The following is a 21,664-nucleotide window of genomic DNA, read 5'->3' on the forward strand; positions in this document are numbered from 1 at the left end:
TATAGCTACCGTTGTTGCTTTTCTAATAATAAACCATGCATTGTCTACCACCAGTTGTACGTACAGAAGCTGGGGCAAGGCGAGGCAAAAAGAAACCCCGTGCTTCACTCGCTGAACCTGTCAAACTCAAAGAAAGCGGGGCGCGACGGATGTTATTGCACGAGCACCGGGTTAATATAGGCCAATTCGGCTGTAAGAAAAATCGTCCTATGCGCCGTTTTTTATTCCTTTGCTCCGGTGTTCTATGCTTTGCTGCCTATATATATAATAGACGTTCCTTTCAGTCAACATCACCACAACTTATTACAATGGAGCATCCGTACAATCAAATTCTCTTGTTTGGAGTAGGTCTTGCCTCATTCCCGTCATCTCGATCCTTTTCAAAAAGACAGGAGATTGAAATCAACTGACAGTTCCCACTTGTTTTTCTAATAGGACTCGATTACTCAGGTACGGTATTTTTTCCCACTTTCACCAGTCGAACTTGATTGACAAGAAGATTTTTAATGGATCTCGTGTTTCATACATACACTAGTTCAGTTTTGACACAGAACTTCGCGGCTTTGGTGCAAGCCTTGCCAACGTAAGGAGCCTTTCTCTTTCTGCCCGGCAGCTTTGGTCTACTGGATGGGAAGCAAATAAATATATTCGATCAATCTATCACTTTTTATAGGCTTATCAACGCAAAGTCGATGTTGTCAACCGTGGATTTTCAGGTAAATTGGTGCAGGACCGAAGAATATTTTCACTACCATGGCTAACTAACATAACACATACACCACTAGGATATAACACTGAATGGGCATTGCCAATCCTGCGTCAGCTTCTACCCACACTTGAGAAACAAAAACATACGTCCGCCAAAGTATTGTTGGCCACCATCTTTCTGGGCGCGAACGACTCGGCGTTACCATTTGCTTTGCAACATGTTCCGCTGGACAAGTTCAAGGCCAACCTCAATGCGATGCTCTCTATGATCCAATCGCCTGACTCGTCTACGTATAACCCCGAGCTACGCTTGATACTAATCACACCCCCACCGCTCAATGAAGTACAATGGAAAAAGCGCTGTGATGATCAAGGCGGACCTCTAAACCGGACATGGGAGTATTCGAGAGATTATGCACAGGCCGTGCGCGACGTGGCGCAGGAACACAAAGTTGTTGTTGCGGATTTGTGGCAAACGTTGATGGATTTCGGTACGGATCATATGGCCGAGTATCTTTTGGATGGTTTGCACTTGAATGCAAAAGGAAATCAGGTATACACCGTGTTCTTATCCTTCAAATAGATTTATAATGCGAGGGCGTAAGCTCCCGGATTTGATGGGGGTCTTTTTTGTACTGTTAGGAATTGATTTATAACATTGCAAAATAGGTCATGTATGAATTGTTAATCGAAACGATCAAACGACATTTCCCCGAAATTCACCCTGACAACCTTGAAATGGAGCTGCCAGGCTTCCGAGACCTTCCAAGAGAAAACTTTGATGACTTGTTACAGTTCCGTCTGTTGAGAAAATAAATATTATGATTAGGAAGAAACAGGATATAGCAAAAAGGGCATTCTTGGAGTGGCCATGCTTTATGCTTAGTGGTACTACTGCTCCCAGGTATAAACGATTTGTTTCTATGTCAATACAGTACTAGCAGTTGCGATGGTATCTGTCATCTTGTGGCTTTCTGCTATTTGTTTGCTGCTCCAGCCACAGGTTTACGTAGACTGGCCTGTCATGTAGACAGTATGTATGCACTACTAGCTAATATCAGTCAGAATTGTAATACACACCAAACACTAAACATTCTGTACACAAATGCACGATAAATGCATATCAATATGGTCTGATCAAGGATTGACCTCGCTACAAACAAACAAAAACAAAGTTTTTACCGAGCTTATAGCACGCCAATTTCGTCCTTTTTTTTTTCTTTTTAATTCATTGCTATTATATGTATAATACGAAAGCAAGCAAACTCTAAGCTTGAAACGCTTCTCTAGTGTGAGCAAGATCCGTACAATAGGAAAGATCCGAATACGTTTCTTTTTCTTTTCTTTTATCTCTCTTTTCTCTTTGCTATACTGGCGTTTTCTTTGTAAATGAATATTAGTCAACAGCCACATATCGAACCGACCTTTCGAACATGGGTTACACCATCCACGTCGACCTTGTGCGAGGATCGTGTCCAACTATCTGACTGGGACGTTGTCATGTTCAAGTCGTATACGCCAATCCTCTTGTTCTACACGAATCCAGACAAAGATCCGGAATTTATGAGCACGCAAGCGCTGACACAATCACTTGCTGACGTGCTTGTTGAATTCTATCCACTCGCAGGGCGTTTGATAGACGTTGGCCAAGGTCGCGATGCAATTGAATGCAACGACGCAGGCGTATTATTCCAAGAAGCTAAATACTACAGCAGCTTAGAAGAGTTTCAACAAGACGGATACCTACCCAGTCAGATGGACTATCATCGCATGTTCCCCATCCACTTTTACACAAAGTACTCTGACCCTCTGGTGGCAGTGCAAGTGACCCGGTTTACAGACGGTGGCGTGGCATTAGGCATCATGATCCTCCATAAAATCGCAGACAAGTATTCGCAGTGCCTATTTCTAGACGCATGGTGTAAACAAGCACGTGGTGTTGCTTACAACAAGGCGACATATGATCGAAGTTTGGTAGCTGTACCTCCCAACGTGGCCGTCACCGACGAAGTACTGGATTATTATCGCGATGAACATCGAATTAGCGGGGAAGATCATGATATCAGGATCAATCCTGATCAGCCAAAATATGCACGAACAGCACCGGATGGACCGATGCCGCTCAAATCTGTCATTCTGGAATTCTATTCGGATGGATTGCATCAGTGTAAACGCGACGCCCATACACCGGATATGATCAAGAACAAGATCTGGTTGTCGACCAAGGATGCTCTGTTTGCCATGCTCTTTAGGGCAATTGTTAGGTCGCGTGACGTATCACCTGATGAAGCTGTCAACATGATCATGGGGATAAACGGTCGATCAAAAATGAAGGGCCTGGACTTGTATTTTGGCAATTGGATGGTGTAAGTAACTTGTAGAAATGCATATACAGTCTCATGTTCTCAACAGCAATCCCTATTTTTCTTTGTGTGCATGGACTCATCTATGCAAAAAGGACGCGCGCAATGTCATTGACCAAGCAAGAAGTGGCCGAAACCAAATTGGTGGATACAGCCATTGCGTTTCGACAACAAATGGCAACGCTCAAGGCATCGTTGTTCCACGGCATCAGCAAGCTCTACACGATCCATCAAGACATGACTGTACATTATTTGTGCTACCAGCCCAATTCCAGTACGCATTTGACAGTCAGTGATGCAAGCATGCTACCATACTGGCGACTCGACTTTGGATTTGGCAAACCGGATCGGGTCAGAGGGTATATTACTGCAGGCGGTGATGGATGTCTTGTGTTGTTTGGTCGCAGTGATCAGGCCAAAGGCGCCATGTTTGATGTTCAGATACAAATGGACACGGAATCCATGCGACGGTTTGTGGACGATCCTGATATTATAAAGTATACCCGTCAAGTCTTGTGCTAGCCTTCTTAGACTCCTTTATTTCGCGAAAGCAGATTTTAGTATTACTATCGTTATCATTATCCTTGATTTTAATTTCTTTTATATAATAATAATAATAATAATAATATTTTCAACACTAATATATGCTGATATATATAATTTTTGTATTACTATTAGTTCGATTGAAGTATACTCGTGGAAATAAAAGATTGCCTTACAGAATTAGTGTACAGAAAAATACTGGGAAAGTGTGTGTGTGTGTATGGTATGCAATTAAACAAGAGTAGTAGCGGGGTGATGTTGAGTTTAGAAAGTGTAAAAACAAGGAGGAGGGTATCATGCACGTAATTGCTGAGAAAGAAAAAAAAAGCTTAAAGTTCATCAACCATCGTTGGAGGCAGACAACGGCAAATGGGCGATCATACGGACTTGTTCGACTCCTTGCCGCCGCCAGCAACCAGCGTGATAACATCACAATCGTCCTCATCGACATCGCAATTGGCTGCTGGCATATAACCTTGGCCACGATACTTTGCGTTGTCGATATGCTCGTTCAATGCACCACCGATTCTTCGCAAAAGTCGCGTTTCGCTGTTGATGTTTTTCCCTGCTGCTGCTGCTGCTGCTGTTGCTCCTCCCTCCCCTAATTCGCGACGGCTGCTGCTAGTATTGATCTCCGCCGAGGACTCGATCGAAATGTCGTCATGGCAACTTGGATTGGTACTACCACCACTGCTACTATTTCGGCGTCGATGAGGCTTTGCATTTCCTCCCCCGTACTGACCCCAACTTTCTTGCTTGGTACAATCAAATGGCAGGAACTTTTCATCCAGCAATTGTCGTGCACGAGCCGCTTCGCTGTCCTGATCGCTGTCTGCCAACGTTGATTTTGATGCGCGTTTCCGTGCCCGCAAAGGTTCGCCGTCTAATAACAACTCCTCGAGCTCGTGTACAGCGTCAAAATTAGACTCGTCTTTCTATTTTTCCAAAGTCAGTTCAAAAAAAAAGTCTAACCTTCCTTTCTCACTCCTTCCGAAAGTTGACCAAGCCCAAAACTTACACTGGGGGTGAAAGGGGGTGTGGCTTCTTTTCTCTCGAGTTTATGCCAGTCCATCTTGTCGAACCATGGATGTTCTTTAAACTGCACAAACCCTCCTTGACCACAGCCTATCCGTTGAAACGGCGTTCGATCGAGCAGCTGATCACGAAAAAAAGAACAAAAAGTCAGCTCATCGCAAACCGGCGCTTGATAATTATATTAAAAAAAACCACCCATCACTAGCTTTTATTACCTTGGTAACTAGATCAATGCAGTCATCAGACACCAGTTCATGTGCATTGTCAGGGAACTCCAAGGGCTCATTCAATATCGATTCGACCAGTTCTTCGTTTGTGTTGCCTTTAAATGGCCGCTGTATTGTCCAAAGCAACACGGATGATTAGTCACTTATGAGCCTGTCACTCTTCTCGCACTGCGGGTCCTTTTGTGTGACAACCGAAATAATAGTAAAAAGAGCTCACTCTGCCGAAAAGAAGTTCGTAGGCTAAAACTCCCAGACTCCACCAGTCGACCGACGTTGCATAACCTCGTTTGTCGAGAATCTCGGGTGCCATGTAGGCTAAAGATCCGGCCTTTGTCCACCTCAATGGTCGCTTGTCGTTGAATTGTGTGGCAATATTGAAATCGGAAAGATGAGCGTGGCCATTGCCGTCCAATAATATATTGTCTGGTTTCACATCGCTATACGTTTTCGAGGGCAGGTTGGATATAAATTAGTCACGTTAGCTTGGTTTGCTATTGTTTTTTCCCGTTGTTATCTATTACCGATGAGCAATACGTCGCCGATGCAAATAGGATAAAGACAAGGCGATTTCGGCCACGTAGAATCGCACTTGTAATTCGCCCAGGGGACCATAGCGTTCCAACTGGAAGCGCAGATCGCCACCGAGCATAAGGTCCAAGACCATGAACAGATGGTCGTCATCCTGGAAGGCATACCGAAGATTCACTACGAGAGGATAGTCGATACGTTCCAGTAAACGGCGTTCTGCGACCATGTTGTTGGCAGCTCGTACTTCGACACAGCGGCTCTTGTTTATACATTTCAGTGCATACTCTTGAAGTGTGCCTTTGTGTTGCACTTGATGCACTTTGCCGAAGGCACCCTTGCCAATAACTCGTATCAAATAGAAATGGAACAGTTCGACTACAAGATGACGATTGCCGTGAATATCTCTTTTGATAAGCTGGTGGTGGTGCGGGTGGATATATGTATGCGTATGTGTATACCTTCGTGGGCAAAGTCGACTTCATCTGGTTTACAGCAAACACCGCCCATTTGGAATGCTTATGACGAATATGATGCTTAAAAGGAAGAAAAGGTGTGGTGTGTGTTTGTGGGCGATGAGTTGCAGGTAATACCAAGATGTCAATTTGGTGTTTTTAATTTAGTTTCGTCGGTTACTGTAGCAAGGCACGCCCATTTGTGGGAGATAACTCCGCTCGCGCATCGCGCAGGTCTCTCTCGAAAGGGCTAAACATTAAACCCCATCTGCTTTTACTACATGCAGTCTTCTGTTACTACTACACAGCTTTTCATGCTACCCTTCCTCACACACACACACACCCCTTAGCTGTTACGTGCTCCCCATTCGGTACTTGAGTACCACTTACTCACATTCATGCTGCTGCTCTTCTTCTTCACCTTCCACCCCATGTACTTCACGTGAAGCATAAGGATGGCGTATGCCTCCCCTTTCGAGCATGTTCCCGCGTTGTACAGTCCTTTTAAAAAGTAAAGTCGCTGATTTTCGAGTTTGAAGTCGTGCACGTTCAGCAATGGTGTCGGCTGATCCACCAGTGAATTCGTGTTCGCATGTGATGAATCTCGTTTATTTTTAGTTGTCGCTTAGTAAAATATCTTTGCAATTATTATATAGAAGAAGGTGGCCATCCTCGGTGTATCTTTTTTTACTTCTTTTTTCCTATTTACAATTTATTTTATAGACATATAAAAGGAGTATGCAATTTCTGTATGAAAATGGACCAGGGCATGTCGTTGATGAGCACGGAGTGGAATCGATGGAGCTTTCAGTTGACGAGGAGTTATCCGCTATCGAAACAATAAGTTCTTGTGCTCAATTCTTTATGAATAAACCTTCAGAAAGACGTCTAATCGTGCAATGCCTCCAACCAGAAGTTCAGAGAGATAATGATGTTGATATGGACTTATCCAATAAACGACGCTATACGATTTACTCTGTTAGCGAGAAAACCAGATTTTTCCACCTTTTTTTACTAAATGCTTTTGGTGCTGCAAGGCGATTAGGTATTCATGTTCGCGCAGCCCAGAGATGGGTCAAACGATATTATGAGATCCTGAAAGCATTTGCGAGAGGAAGAATCAGGTCGTCTTTGTATCCTTGGAGATGAGCATAAACAATTTCTTTAGATTATATTATAGATGAAATTCCTTCTGCGGTTGTAACTGAAGTGGTAGACAGTTTGGAGCAAAACTTTGTCAAATTCAATGTCTGTCGCAGAACTGTTTATAGTTTTATAAACGACGCAATGCAATCAGTCCATTAATCAGACACAGTTTCATCCTTTGGAAAGAAACAGCGAGGATAAGATTCAGCAAAGATATGACTGGGTCTAGGAGTGGCAACAAACTGACTTGGATTTTACCGCAAATTGTGTCTTCCTTAATGAATCTGCATTTCTTTCAATTTGAAACGAAGTATGGCTTGGTCAAAGAAGGGCACTCCTACAATAGTTACTGTGCCCACAACTAAAGCGAGTGCAACATCGATTTTAGGTGCAATATTTGCAACTGGCTTAATTAATGTTAGTTCAAGAGTTCCAAAACGCATCAAAAAGAGAAAGCTTGGAGGTGCTGCTGATGGCTATTAGCATAGGAGCGGTAACAGGCCACTATCTGAGTTCTTCAAAGGCAATCCTTGGTAAAATGGACAAATATCCCGCAATGAAGGGACATTACCTTGTTAAACGCTCCTATCCATAACTCAACTAACATGGAAAGTATATCTTCACTCCCACGATGTCGATCTGTATAACTTATTTCCGCATTCTCCGGAACTGAATCCAATCGAGCAATTCTGGTCATCTGTCAAGAGCAAAGTGAAGCGAAATAACTTTTGGAAAAAAGAATCTCTCACAACTAGGATTAGTGCAGCATGCAATAGCTTATATTTTAGTGACTTTATAGTCTTTATTTCTCACACTGTTAAATGCTTCAACAAGTGACTTAACAAAGAATGGTTATAAAACGCGTTGTAAAAAAGATTGTTAAAAAGATAGGCAAAGTAAGGAAGGAAATTGATTGTCATTTAAAAAGAGACAGGTAAAGAGAACCAAAGAGAGGTACACTACGGGAAATTTGTCTCTGAAAATAAAACCAACTACCAAAAAATCTAGATAGTCGTTATTATATCTCCAAAAAGCATACAGAGCATTTACAAATCAAATTAGCTCACCTATTACTGAGCCAATACAATCGGTGTCTCCAGGTATACAACGTACTTTGAAAATCAGAACTAATTCATTACAAGGCTTTTGTAAAGTGGCATATAAAAATCGGGGGAAGTATAGCTTTTGCAGGCTTTCTTACGTTCACCCGGTAGCCATTCAATCCGCCATCGTATACAGCGACTTCTTTCCTTGTGGGTCATTGGTATGCACATAACTGGATCAGTGCCAATTGTCGAACACAGCATTTTGGGAATTTGGTTCGCGTAGGCAATAAACGGAGCGTACCAGGTTTCTTTGTGAGGTATTGCCAGATGACCTTTTTCAGAGCCGTACGGGAGATATCCAGGAAAGATTCAGTACAGAGGGGGATGATTGGTGATTTCCTTTTTTAATTTGGTCCAGTAGTAGCTACTCGCTAGGTACCTCCAGTGCTGCTAGGAGTGTTGGGAGAAGTGCATCCTCTGGTAGATAGGTTGCCTGATGTATGAATTTTGCTTGTAGGATTGCTATGCGTTTGGCCATGCTGGGTAATTTCACGAGGTGACGCATTTTCTTGTTCGTTTCTGAGTTGAGGTGTGCGCCATATATCAGTCGAAGACATGTATTCTGAGCCTTTTCTAGGGTGTCTCATTGGTTTTTTCTGTGAGAGGAAGAGGTGATTGCTACACTGTATTTCAGTTTTAGTCGTATAAATTGAGCGTATAGTCGGCTGGCCAACAATCGCGATATTCCAGATGGTTTGAGGTCAATGTTGTTGAGGATTCATATGCTGGTTATGCCTGATGCGGTAATTTTAGTATACAGTCACTAGGGGAAGTTGATGAAGTCAGTATACAGTATATGTCTATCATCTAGCCTATATAAGTTCAACAATTATATTTTATTATTTAAAGATTAACTTTTTAAAGTTTGACTTTGTCTTAAAGGTTATATATACATTCTGTAAGTTTTAAATATAGTAGGCTGCACCTAACGTCATGGTGTATTCAAGGGTCCCACATCCGCAGAACCCAATTTGTCATATCTTATAGGGGAATCGCATTCAAGGCTGAATAGCTCGCACCATATTCAATGTAGAATGGAGTACTACTAAATATCATCTGAAAGCCTGCAATGAGTGCTATCTAGTGATATACAGTTCATAGTGCTATGTACAATGTCCAGTATGTTATGACACTTTGAGAATTGGTACGTTTAAATTGGTATAGTGCTACACATCTTCCTTATAGAAAACGAAGCTTGTAGATCAACTTGGCACCCTCTCAGAATTTCAAAAATATGAATTTTGTTTTGATTGGCGGTTTGAATTGTATACGCTTATATCACGTTGAGAATTAGCCAAGTAGCCTACTAAGACATTTTCATTGAAGACGAGCAAGGAGAAGGCGATACAAGCACAATCGTAGCAGTGGATAGTGAAAGAGACGACGAAGATGCCACTAGTGATAAAAGGGTGTATGGTAGCAGTAGTGAAGGTGAAGATAACGACGACAGTAAAAATGCTAGCAGTGATAGTGAAGAGGTGAAGACCAAGTAGCCAGCAGTAGCAGCAATGATGAAGCTAATGAGACTGGCAACAAGAAAGACAATGGCAGTGCTACTGGCCCAGATGATTGCAGTGATAATGGAAAATGTCCCACAACTAAAAAGAATTGTAAAATAAAGCCGGAGCCTGCTTACGATGGGATACCTCACACGTAACAGGAAGCTGTACAGCTCAAGTTTTAACCGCAGTTAACAACAAGCTGTCGAGTATTAGAACTTGCCAACTGAGCGACCTTTTATCTAAATTTATACTCAAGGAATGCAAGCAAGATTCAATAAAGTAGCTCATATGCTTCAACATAGATGTGCTCCATTAAAAAATTAACTTACACCTTTAAAAATTGCATACCGTGAGCATTTTTCACGGAGATGAATACAGCGACTGGCTGTATGTACGACCTGATGTGCTTCCACATCATATCTTAACAGCAATATCCATATTGGCATGATACATAGCAACGAAAAGCCATTGACAACCAGCGATTTGTTTTGTTTCATCTAATTTCATCAATACACTTTAAAAGCCTTTAGCAGCAAAAGCTATCTTATACACTATACGCAGGCAGTGATGATCTATTTCAGATTACGCGTTGACAGCACAAATAAAAAGTATTTATGACACTGAAAAAAGGCTAAGATTCCGTGCCATTGCACTTTCTAATTCGGGCAATTTGACGCAGTCATGTTGGCTGTCCCAAGCGGGGCTTTCTTGCATAGCGTTTTTTTACCTTCTTCATAATAATCAATTTTAAACTTATATCATTTTCATGGGTCGACGTAAGCAGTATATGGACGATGGTGACGATTCGTCTGATGACGAAGGAGGTCGCATTCGATTCGATATCACCGATAATGATCTAGAAGAAGAAGCCGAAGGATTTTACGGTCAACGAAGCAACAAGAAACGCAAGCGATTTGGCGAAGACGACGACGACGAGAGCGATGAAGAAATGGAAATGCGTGGTGGGCTCGGCGGCGCAGGGCTTGGCAGCGCTGGTGATGGCCAGTCTAGCATGGCCAATTTTATGAATTTTACTACAGCTAAACAAACGCCTAAAAAAGAGGAATCACCTCTTTCAAAGGAAGGAACGCCCGAACCATCCATGAAGCCATCGCCAAAACCATTTAAAACAGCAAAACCAAGCTCCGATTTCGCCAAATTCAATGCACACACTACAGGTTTCGGTAAACGCATGCTGGAAAAGATGGGCTGGCGTGCTGGTGAAGGCTTAGGCGAGGCCGGTGCTGGTATTGTCAACCCTATCGAAACCAAGCTACGACCTAAGCAGATGGGTATCGGTTTCAGAGGATTCAGTGAACGAACCGAGGAGCAGAAACGAGAAGCGAAACGAAGAGGCGAGATTGTGTCCAGTGATGGAGAAGGAGAAGAAGAGATGGATGAAGACGAAGAAATGGGAGAAGCACAGCCAAAGCAACCGGCTAAACGCGAAGCATGGAAGCGAAAAGCACGAAAACCGAAACAAGTGTACAAGACGGCAGCAACGATTTTGGCCGAAACCACCAACGAGCAACCAGCTGCTGGAAGTCAACAAAAGATTATCGACATGACCGGTCCACAAGCTAAAGAGGTGACGCTGGCCGATCTACAACAAACAGCAACCTGGATCGAAACGACGACACGGCTTCCAGAACTGCGCCATAATTTGCGACTGATTGTTGATCTTGCCAAAGGTGATCTCGAAAACTTGTCCCGAGACAAGCAATCCAACGCCTTGCGCATCCAATCGATGGAAGAAGAATGCAAAGTGATTCGATTAAGGATTGACGGTGAACAAGCACGAATGGCCAAGGTGGAAGATGTCAAGGCAATGGCCACAGATCTGAAAAAGGTGTCGAAGAATGCATTGGCGACGGGTGCATACGAGCAAGCCAATATCACTGCTTTGTTTGGTCATATCTTTGAACAAATGATGGTCAAGTATAGCAACGAAATCGAACAGCTCGGTTTGGATCAGCTCGTGGTGGCAGTATGGGCACCTATCATGAAGTTCAAGTCGGCGCACTGGGATGTGTTGGCAGATCCAACGTGGGGTGTTGCAGATGTGCAGAAGTGGCGACAGCTGCTAGTCAGTAACGATGATCCGGTTAGAGATGAGACTGGACTGCTGGTGCTTCGGCCGAGATCCAAGGAGACGCCCAGATCAACACCGTATGAGACAATGATGAATACCATATGGCTGGTCCGTGTGCGTAGTGCTATAAAGTAAGTTGTGCTTTGTCAAATGCAAATGTCAGATTCCATCTGGAAGAAACAAAACTTACATGTCATTGCTTTTAGTAATCAATGGAATATCCGAGACCCTGATCCGCTGGTGCAACTCTTGGAGGCATGGAAACCTTTGTTGCCGCGCTTTATATTTGAAAACATTATCAACCAACTGATCTTGCCGAAGATATCGCGTGCTGTATCCGATTGGGATCCTCGCAACGACCCGGAAATGATCCACACCTGGATCCATCCATGGCTACCTGTACTGGAAGCTTGGCGACTTGGCGAACTGTTTACCTCGATTCGACACAAACTGGCCGTTGTCCTGCGTGTCTGGCACCCTTCGGACGAATCTGCATTGCACATCATCATGCCTTGGAAGGATGTTTGGACAGCTCAACAAATGGAAGGGTTCATGATTAAGTCCATCCTGCCCAAGTTGACACGCGTTATGCGTGACGAATTTATGGTCAATCCACGGGAGCAGCAGTTGGAACCGTTGATTTGGTGTATGGCTTGGAAGGATGTCTTGCCGGAGACTATATTGACGCAGCTAATCGAGAACGAGTTTTTCACAAAGTGGCTGGATGTTCTGTACAAATGGCTTACGTTGTCAAGAGACAGAGTCAATTACGACGAAGTGAGAGAATGGTATCTTTGGTGGCGCCAAGTGTTTGACTCGTACGACTTGGGTGAAAACAGGGCTGTCTCTGCTTGTTTCAGAAAGGGACTGGATATGATGGCCATGGCCGCGAATGGACAGCCTGTGGTGAAAGGATAAAATTAACATGTAAAAAACCAGATATATTAATTTGTATGTACATATATACCCCCTCTTATCCAAGAGCTCATTCGTGTTGCAAACTGGACATGGCACATAAAGAAACTGATATCCGTTGTTATCATGCTTGCCACAATAACCAGATGTGCATATTCTTGTGTAACTATTGTTTTTCTTGCTTGGCTGTGACGTGTTCCTACATTTGTACCCTATTTGATCGCGTAAATGAGTGTTCCTGCACGCTCAGAAAGACGCGCTATATTATCATTACACGCGCGGTTCGCGTCTTAATAATTTTTCATTTTTTTTTTGTATTACCTCCCTTTTTTCTAACTTGTACACATACTTAACACACTCTAAACATGTTTACCGGGCTTACTTACAATCGGAAAACTACTACGACTGTCACTTATAGACGTAAACCACGATTCGATCCTGTGGTAAATCTTTCAAGTGATGACGATTCCGATTTGGAGGAGCCCTCCAAACTTGTTCCTTCGTCCCGATCGCCACAGATTATACTTGAAAACAACAATAACACAGTCAGCGTTGCAACCACGCAGAATCCAACGTCCAATGTCCTGAACAATAAGAAATCTGAGGACAGGAGCTCTGAGGATAATGAAAAGGGCAGTTCTTCTCCTTCCACCATCAACGACGCAACACAACAAGGAGTAGGTGCGACACAACCACCACCAACACTGCTTCCGCTAACGTCACTGCCACCACCCCCATCCGTACCGGCAGCGCCTACTTATCTACCATCGCCACAACAGCAGCCACTGCCGTATATGCCACCGTTTTTAATTCCATCATATCCTTTACCATCAATAGCAGCAAATGAGCAACAACCGGATATGCTGTCTTTGGGAACCTATACAGCAAATCAATCGATAACGCAAGGGCAACAGCTGCTGTATCATCAGCAGGAACAGCAGGTGCTTGATATGCCATTCTCTATACCATTGCCACTGCCATATCCTCAACTAGACGCGGTATCTTGGGCTAATACATATGACCAAAGCATATCCATGACACAAGTGTCTGATCCTTTATCTCAGTTCCAATCAGAACAGCAGCAACAGAAGTTTATCTCTTTGGGTATGCAGGAGCGAAGTGACACACCAACGTCATTGCCTCCTATATATGACCATTTCATGCTCACGCAGCAACAACAGCAACAGCGATCCGCATCAGGATGTAATACTAGTTGTACGTTGAACAACAACGACGACGACGCTACTGATAGAGAAATAAATGTCGTACAAGCAGAATCCAGAGCACAGAACCAGCAGCAAGCAGAACCAGCGCCTCCAGACGACAATTCACCCCCTTCTTCCGCGTTTGATATATTTGCCATCCCTGAACTCCCCATCATACCTCGTCGCGCCGCAAAAGTACCACTTGACAAACAACAACCATCTTCAATACCATCATCAAAACTTAAAGAGCCTGCTGAAGCTGCACTACCCGACGTTTTTGATATCAACCAAAAGATCGACAATGTCGCTAATCGAACAACAAAGCACCAGCCACCATCGCCACCGTCAGCACCATCACAAAAGGACGGCGCTTCATCTGACGTGTTTGATATATCTGAATCTAATGTCGCTTCACACAAGGCACCAACAAGATCAACGCAAAAAGGCGACGACGACAATCTGTTTGATATATTCGATTTTCCTGAAAAGGACGATACCAACATCCTCGAACTTAAACTCGTGTCCACGTCATTGTCATCCTCACCCGGCTCCTCTACCTCATACTCATCATCACCTGCTCCTGCTAAACAACCACGTACCAAACCATTAAAACGATCCTTGTCTCAAGTTGCTTCTTCCCCCTCTCCATCGCCATCCTCATTACCATCGCAGTCGTCATCATCTTCAACATCCAGTAACGTAGCAAGAACACCAACAACAAAACCATTAAGAACAGCACGATCCCAACGACGTACATTATCCCAGTCGAAAAAATCTAAGAGCGACACATCAACGACATCATCATCACTATCAACAGGCGGAGGAAGTGGAAGACGCGTCCGTTTCGCACCAGATATTCTGGTCAGTACATTTCATCGAATGTCATTTGATCGATCACAACCGATTTCTGAGCCGACGACATTTGCCAAGTCTGAAGAGCAAGAAAAGATTTCACTTTCTGTGCTATCAAACATCACAGCAGCACCATCATCATCTACCCAACCGCCAGCGAAACGAAAACGGAATCTGGTTTCTAGGTTACGCAGTGCTACGGGTGAGCAAGCATCGTCTGCAACGAGCCCTTCATTACGGAGATACAACTTTGATGATGAAGAAGACGATGATGATGTTGTTGACGAGAAAGACCGAAATTCTGGTGTGATTGGTGCAACTCAATCGATGGATGAAGACGAACAAGAATATCGCGCACGAATGGAACGCGAATTGGTTGCTATTATGGAGAGCGACTTTGGTCAAGATGATGACGAAGAAGAAGGCCAGGAAAATGCCGCCGGCTACGGTGGCGGCTTAACAAGACCACTCTATCAGCCCAAGAACACCATGGATGTTCGAGTCACTTACCAGAGAAAAAGCAAAAATGCGTCACAACAAGAACAGCAACAGCAACAGCAGCAGGGCCATGATCGGGAAATTGCCGAGTTGGATAATCTCTTGGATAAATTACGCGCAGGCGGCTCTGATTTGTAAATAGTCTTTTATGTATGACTTTTCCTCTTAATTTATTTTAATTCATTAATTGTATCACTCGCAATCTTTCTGCTTTAACGTGTCTCTTTTTCTTTTTTCACTTGTGGATCGAAATTACGCATATGAATCAGCTACACCCGTACATTAGTGTCCTACAGAAAACTAGTTCTTTAAGGAAGACGAGCAAAGAAATTCTTCTTCCTCGGTATCAGGCTCATCTTTTTCTACTATCGCTCTCGATCGCTATGCACGGCTAACGTTCATTTCCAAAAAAGCCACGCAATCTTTATATACAACTGTGGACGTAGACATTTTCGCTCGAGCCCAACCAGAAGAATGACAAAGAGATATAAGAGAAGAGTATTCGCAGAGAGAGAAAAGGATGATATTAAGAAGCTGGTTGAGCATGAGTGACAAAGGATCACTGTGCTGCGTACGGTTGACACGAAGGCGGACGTGCATGTTAAGACAGTCAATGAGATATCGTTTGGTGAGGGTGGGGGTGAGGGCATTTTTTAACAAAATTCTGGTTTGCCACCAAGCTGTCTACCGAGCCCCCAACGACATAGCGGCTGCGTGCCTTATTGGTGATGGGAAGCTAAAAATTGGAGTCTATGGTGACTTTGAGCGACAGGCAGACAATATAATGAAACTTTGTTTGATGCTAGTGGGAATTACTGGGGAGAGTAATATAGGTATCGCCAAATAGCTTGCTTTGAACAACTGTTGATGACATCTGCTCCTAGCGATGAAGGATGCTTTGACAGATGGGTCCGTCTTAGTCAGTTTTGGCCGAATACTGTTGGTTTGATTGCTCAATATTGGGAGTAGTGTGCTGAGGAAGAACGTATCGTATTTGATTGTATTGCTCGTTGTGTCATACTTCCTGACTTTGCCAAGTACCGCGTAACTCTAATATAATCTCGATTTCCGAGCGTATGTGTGTACCATATATCATACGAGCACATTGGCTCTGAGCTTGTACAAGTGCTCATGGTCGTGCTTCGTGAAGGCCCTGATAACAGCCACACTCCGAATTGGGTTGAAAGGATGTCTGACAGTAGACGAGATAGACCAGAAGGGCTGAGGTGTGTACTATTGAGTGTGCTCATGCTGGTTATTGGCAAGCGTGTTGCATTGTATAAGTAATACATTCATACACACAAACGGAGTAAGTATTTCCATGAATATCCACAATTTCACAGTCGCTTATTGTTATTAACAGTTCTAACAATCACAAAACTTCTTCCATTTTCTAGCAAAGCCAATGACGATGTTAACTATGTCAAAGTGTATGGGATTATACTACAACGAGTTACAATGATGGTATGTCTTCACTTACGCTACCGACACCGTAACAAGTCAGCACCACCACTTACGGGTGAAATAACGCTATCAACAAATAAGCTGACTTCTTTATGAATGTATGTTCGAACACGCTCACAAGCAGTATACGGCATATAATATGTGGTCAATATCCAGCCCCTGGAGGCAAATTATTGACCAGTGTTGTCAATATACTCAGGTTCTTGGAATCGAATTTTCATGTAACAAGTATAATTATGATTACTGCGAGCTAACAGTTGTCAATACATTAAATATTCACGTTTGAAATTATTATCATAGGGCTTTTATGGTCCCCTTCGTACTTTCCAAACTCTCTATGGAATGCACGCGCTCTTAAGATATTAGACCGGAAAAAGAGCTATTAACAATCAACACGAACCATTTCAAAAACGACAACTTATTATGACAACAGCCAAGATACAATTTCTAAGTGCAACAGAAATTATGGTCAGTAGTACTGGTGTGACTACTTTAGTAGCACGCTTTTCAAAAGTAACTCTGATTGTCTTTCTAACTTTGTTTTACCACCTTAATGATGTATACAGCACCTCCTCCATTGATTCAGCTGTCTGAGCAAGTTTGTTTCTACTCGGCCGATCGTTTTTCAAATGATAAATATTTAGAAGGACTGACGCTTTAATATATGGCCTTTGTAACGACGTGCTGCTGTAGCGTACATCAGACGCCGTCGCACAATATCCTGTTTTTTACAACCGTATATACTTCTTTTACTGCAGTTGCTAAGCATCATTGACGTAATGCGCACCAACCCATTTAGTGTACTTCCTATGATGCAGCAACAACCTTCTTCATTACACCTTACTGATAACAACAATACATCCATAGCAATATTTATGTATATTGTTGATCTTGAAAACAGTATAAATATGGACCCCTTTTATTGAATATAACATATCTATCTGCTCCTCTATCTTTACGTTACAATCTTACAAAAAGGACGACACATGTCACAGCATGTTTCTCTGTCCGAAACATGAACGAATGAGTTCCACGAACCAGTTGCATGCATTGTCCGTGTACCTTTTAATTCCTTTGTGCTTACAAGAAGTTAGCACACCATCGCAATGACACTTCTTTAGAAACCAAAACCATACAGCACCAATCCCTTCAACTCCTTCCATCATTATTCATTGATCTTCAACAGATATGTAATCATAGTAGTAATATAGATATTGTGTATAATCCTGGCTCTTATAAGTTGATTAAAGGGTATAATTACCTTTGGAACAACAATTGCAACAAAGATAATCAATCAATTACCTGCATACTCTTTTCTATCTCTTCTCTTATGCCCTGGCTAGGGGTCGCAATTGGACGGGTCGGGTCGGGTCAAGGGTCTGACCCGTTGACCCACGGGTCAAGAAAACACTGACCTGACCCGACCCGTTCAACCCGACGGGTCATAACTCGGGTTGACGGGTCAATACTGATTTCGATTTGGTGACGAAGGAAGTGTCAATCAACCTGAACTTGAGCACTGGAAGTACAAAACTCCATATGTATATACACAGCTCTCCAAGATGATGGCGCACAAATTCCTGGCAGTACTAGCAACATCTACTTTGTGTGCAATTGTTTCTAAAGGTAAAGGATTTTGTGCCGTCAGAAAGGAATCGCTTGGGTTCACATGTATTAAAGAAAGCTTAATGGTTAAAGTAGTGTGGTTGAAGTTGACTTCCTTGCACGCCCCTAATTCTTTTCCCTTTTTCCTTTTCTTTTCACTTCTTCCTTCTTCCTTTATATTTCTTTTCTCAATTCCTTTTCAGTCTTTTGTCAAATCTCGTCTCTTACTGCCACCCTCTATTGTCCGTTCTCATCATTGTACTATTGCTGCTTCTTTATTTCCTTTTACATATATCGCTTATAGCTTACTGATCCTTTACTCTTGAGTACAAAATATTAGAGTATGATATTAAGGTTTTTTCAGGTTTTTAAGGTGTATTGAGGTTTTTCCTTTCCTACAGGGATGTAAGTACCTTAGAGAATAGAAAGAGAGATCACAAAAGAGTAAGAGTAGAATAAAAGATAATTTGAAAGAGCAGTTTATTGTATGCGATGAGAGGGGATATTTATATGTTTTGTCTAAACTGCTGCGGTAATGATGAATGATAATATGATATAAAAGTATACAAATAACGATGACAAAGAATAGCTGCGCAGCAAGCAATGATGTAATAGTTGACTGCGCGACAAAAGGAAAAGTAGCTGTGGACCGCAGCAAGCAAGAAGTATATCAAAGAAGGGCCAGATTTGGCTGGTCTTTCCTTTTTCCTTTTGTGACACCTGTCTATCATTTGAATACGTAGTCGCTTCTCGTTAACACACGTAGTTGTCCATTGCTTGAACACGTATTAGTCTCTCATCACAACACATAGCCATCATAGCATATCTAGTAACAATAGAAAACATATAAATATCCCCTTCATCATCAAGCAAAAACATTATCTTCCAAGTCATCTTTTATTCTTTTCTTATCCTTCTGTTATCTCTCATTCTATTGGCTGCGGTATTGATCTGCCAAAAAGACTTCGACACAAAAAGGAAGTATGTGTTACATGAAAACTATGGTTATGACAAGAACATTAAAAAAACCACTTTACAGTGAGAACGAGCCATACTGACTGTAATTAAGCAAAGATGAAGAGAGTGGGATTCGAACCCACGCCTCCGAAGAGATCAGGGCCTTAACCTGACGCCTTAGACCAACTCGGCCATCTCTCCACGATTCTTCGTCTCTCTATTACCTTTTTTTTAAAGTGACCTACATACTTTTTATATTATATTATATTTTCGCTCAAAACTCTTAAGAAAACTACAAAAAACCCCCAAAAAATCAGTAAAAATAGCACCCTCAACACCCACACCACCGAACAGTACCAACAACACGCCCACCAACAGCCAAGTGTCCAGCGACATTTCGCAATTGCACTCATCCCCATCTAGTGAAATCCATTCAGCATTAGCAGCCCCCATTCCATCATGCCCTAAGTGATTGCTTGCACCAATCTCACATACCTGTGTGGCCATCAACAATCCCCGCATTCAAAAAAAATCGGACATCATCTCTGCGCTCAACAATTGTAAAAAATTGTCAAACGAAATGACTAAAGCGCCGAAAACAAGAGGGAGCTACCCCTTACAAACAGCCTTTGAACCCCGAGTTCATTAAAACTATGGAATAGAACTTAGCCAGAAGTGTTGAAAAAGATATTGATAAAGAAGAGAATAGATGATACTAAAGAGAATAGAAGATAAAGAGAATAGAAAATAAAAAGAGTTAGAGAAGGACTTCATGGAAAATAACATTTCGGGTGTTTTGGCCTTACTGACCTATGATACTTGAGTTCTCAGGATCTAACATGATTCTGATGGATGAAGGGGTGCGGACGCGCGACATGGCTACATAGAGTAGACCATGCGTGAAAGGAGGCTCAGGTAATTATAGGCCAACAGTGTTGAAAGTTTGACCCTGTGCCTTATTGATGGTCATTGCAAATGCGAATGCCAGGCGAACAGGGAATTTTGCGTGCGTTTGAATTGAATAGGAGAGCGTGTTTGCGATGGTGTGAGTGTTATGTGGGGGATCAGGACAACAATGTTGCCGGCATGAGGTCCAGTGGCTATTTCAGCTTCAAGTACATATCTTTGAAAAGAGCGTACAATCAGCCATGTCCCATTGCAGAGACCACTTTGGGTGTGAAAGTTTCTCAAAAGCGTAATTCGGCAACCGACTTTGAGTTTTAGCAAGTGTGATGGGAGGTCGGATGGATTCATGGAATTGAGCAGCTCTGGTGGGTATGTGACTTGATCCTCTGGATCATCCACAGTATCTGCGCTTGGGAATTTGTGGATGGTGCCTAGGAAATGGTCGAGTATCAGATCGTTGATTGTTGTAACATCGATATTCTTTAGAGTCAAGATAGAGCGACTGATGAGGTAATCGCGATCCACGTGTGATGCGTTCAGGTCGCCGTAAATGGCTTCTATAAGCTCGTACGTGTTGTAATATGGCATGAGCATTTGATCTGGTAGCTGGACTCTGTCATCGGTGTTTGGCATCAACAGCTCAGCACCATCACCAATGTGAAGTAAATATTGCACAAACTTGCGAAGTTCGTTTGCATCATTGGTGTTGGCAGCTTGTTGGAGCGTATATTGGTTTCAAGGCGATGGACGGTGACACTGGCCTAAATTGATGAGCGATTTAGGCACTGCTGTACGATTTGTGAGCGCGATGCATTTGATATCACAGGAAGGACCTTTTATTAAATACTTCACTGTGAGTATCAATCCATAACAATTAATTTAGCAATAAATTGCTAATTAATTTTAGTTATGTCTTTCACTGTCAAGCTAGCCTGCGTCCAAGTATTCCTTGGCTAGAGAAGGGACTTGCTCATTACCATTCCGCCACTATAAGAATTGAATTAAACATAAAAGAATATTATATTTTAAACAGTTTAAACATGTTTATACAAAACTAAACATATTATATGAATTAAAAAAAAATAAAAAAAATATTTTAAACGTTTCAAAAATAAAAAAAATTATAATCTAATTTTTTATTTTTTCCTAAATATGTTTAAACAATTATATATATTCAATTAATGAAACCTTTTTTAAACTATTATTAAGGATTAACACCCTGTAAGTACTACCGCTTAATAGTAAAAGAATGCAAAGTAGAAGAGAGGATACAATGTTGGATACCTGACAAAAGTCATTACCAAAGGCCATAATATTTCTACCAAATACAACATTGGTAAGCATAGGATCATCATGTCTCATGAGATCTTGGATACTCCGTACTGTATACATAGTGTAGTGAATACATTGATACTTGTATTCAGCATGTTTAAAGCGATGGCACTTCTCAGATGATGAAGGATTTGAAGTGAGCTTCACATCATGCTAATGACGGTTATTCCCTTGAGTCTTTCCTCGATGCGATACCCATCTACTCACACAGTCATACATTCATGTAGA

At 42.3% G+C, this 21,664-nt stretch overlaps 6 protein-coding genes and 1 non-coding gene across 7 annotated transcripts; 5 read left to right on the top strand and 2 right to left on the bottom strand.

The window, feature by feature from the left end:
• Positions 1 to 308: 308 nt before the first annotated feature.
• On the top strand, positions 309 to 1,524 carry BDB00DRAFT_786336 (GDSL Lipase/Acylhydrolase; the record flags this gene model as incomplete). The annotated part of the gene is made up of 6 exons (XM_053120603.1): positions 309 to 344; positions 436 to 450; positions 536 to 583; positions 674 to 716; positions 786 to 1,261; positions 1,378 to 1,524. The coding sequence occupies 6 exons, from the start codon at positions 309 to 311 to the stop codon at positions 1,522 to 1,524; spliced, it is 765 nt and encodes a 254-aa protein (XP_052981803.1).
• Positions 1,525 to 2,097: 573 nt separating this feature from the next.
• On the top strand, positions 2,098 to 3,078 carry BDB00DRAFT_760132 (transferase; the record flags this gene model as incomplete). Its single annotated transcript, XM_053119192.1, has 1 exon — positions 2,098 to 3,078. One exon carries the CDS (start codon positions 2,098 to 2,100, stop codon positions 3,076 to 3,078), a length of 981 nt encoding a protein of 326 aa, XP_052981804.1.
• BDB00DRAFT_813718 (uncharacterized protein) lies at positions 2,718 to 3,756 on the top strand. Its single transcript, XM_053122786.1, has one exon. It carries the CDS (start codon positions 3,108 to 3,110, stop codon positions 3,591 to 3,593), a length of 486 nt encoding a protein of 161 aa, XP_052981805.1. The 5' UTR covers positions 2,718 to 3,107; the 3' UTR covers positions 3,594 to 3,756.
• Positions 3,757 to 4,348: 592 nt separating this feature from the next.
• BDB00DRAFT_728248 (kinase-like protein) lies at positions 4,349 to 5,911 on the bottom strand (the record flags this gene model as incomplete). Its single annotated transcript, XM_053118276.1, has 6 exons — positions 4,349 to 4,549; positions 4,633 to 4,770; positions 4,865 to 4,984; positions 5,094 to 5,313; positions 5,398 to 5,779; positions 5,863 to 5,911. Coding segments are annotated over 6 exons (1,110 nt in total), but the record flags the coding sequence as incomplete, so codon positions are not given.
• A 4,903-nt stretch (positions 5,912 to 10,814) lies between these two features.
• On the top strand, positions 10,815 to 12,620 carry BDB00DRAFT_759966 (GC-rich sequence DNA-binding factor-like protein-domain-containing protein; the record flags this gene model as incomplete). Its single annotated transcript, XM_053119179.1, has 2 exons — positions 10,815 to 11,833; positions 11,909 to 12,620. The coding sequence occupies 2 exons, from the start codon at positions 10,815 to 10,817 to the stop codon at positions 12,618 to 12,620; spliced, it is 1,731 nt and encodes a 576-aa protein (XP_052981807.1).
• A 296-nt stretch (positions 12,621 to 12,916) lies between these two features.
• BDB00DRAFT_937612 (uncharacterized protein) lies at positions 12,917 to 15,310 on the top strand (the record flags this gene model as incomplete). The annotated part of the gene is made up of 1 exon (XM_053129258.1): positions 12,917 to 15,310. The coding sequence occupies exon 1, from the start codon at positions 12,983 to 12,985 to the stop codon at positions 15,308 to 15,310; it is 2,328 nt and encodes a 775-aa protein (XP_052981808.1). The 5' UTR covers positions 12,917 to 12,982.
• Positions 15,311 to 19,316: 4,006 nt separating this feature from the next.
• On the bottom strand, positions 19,317 to 19,399 carry BDB00DRAFT_t36. Its single transcript has one exon. It is a non-coding gene; the product is annotated as a tRNA-Leu (tRNA).
• Between the last annotated feature and the right edge of the window lie 2,265 nt (positions 19,400 to 21,664).

Source organism: Zychaea mexicana, assembly GCF_025766255.1.
Source record: "Zychaea mexicana strain RSA 1403 chromosome Unknown BDB00scaffold_20, whole genome shotgun sequence".
Classification (NCBI taxonomy): Eukaryota; Fungi; Mucoromycota; class Mucoromycetes; order Mucorales; family Lichtheimiaceae; genus Zychaea; species Zychaea mexicana.

Bases quoted from the DNA above. Each gene is read 5' to 3' on its own strand.
- BDB00DRAFT_813718 (XM_053122786.1), top strand. From the start codon at position 3,108: ATGTTCTCAACAGCAATCCCTATTTTTCTTTGTGTGCATGGACTCATC.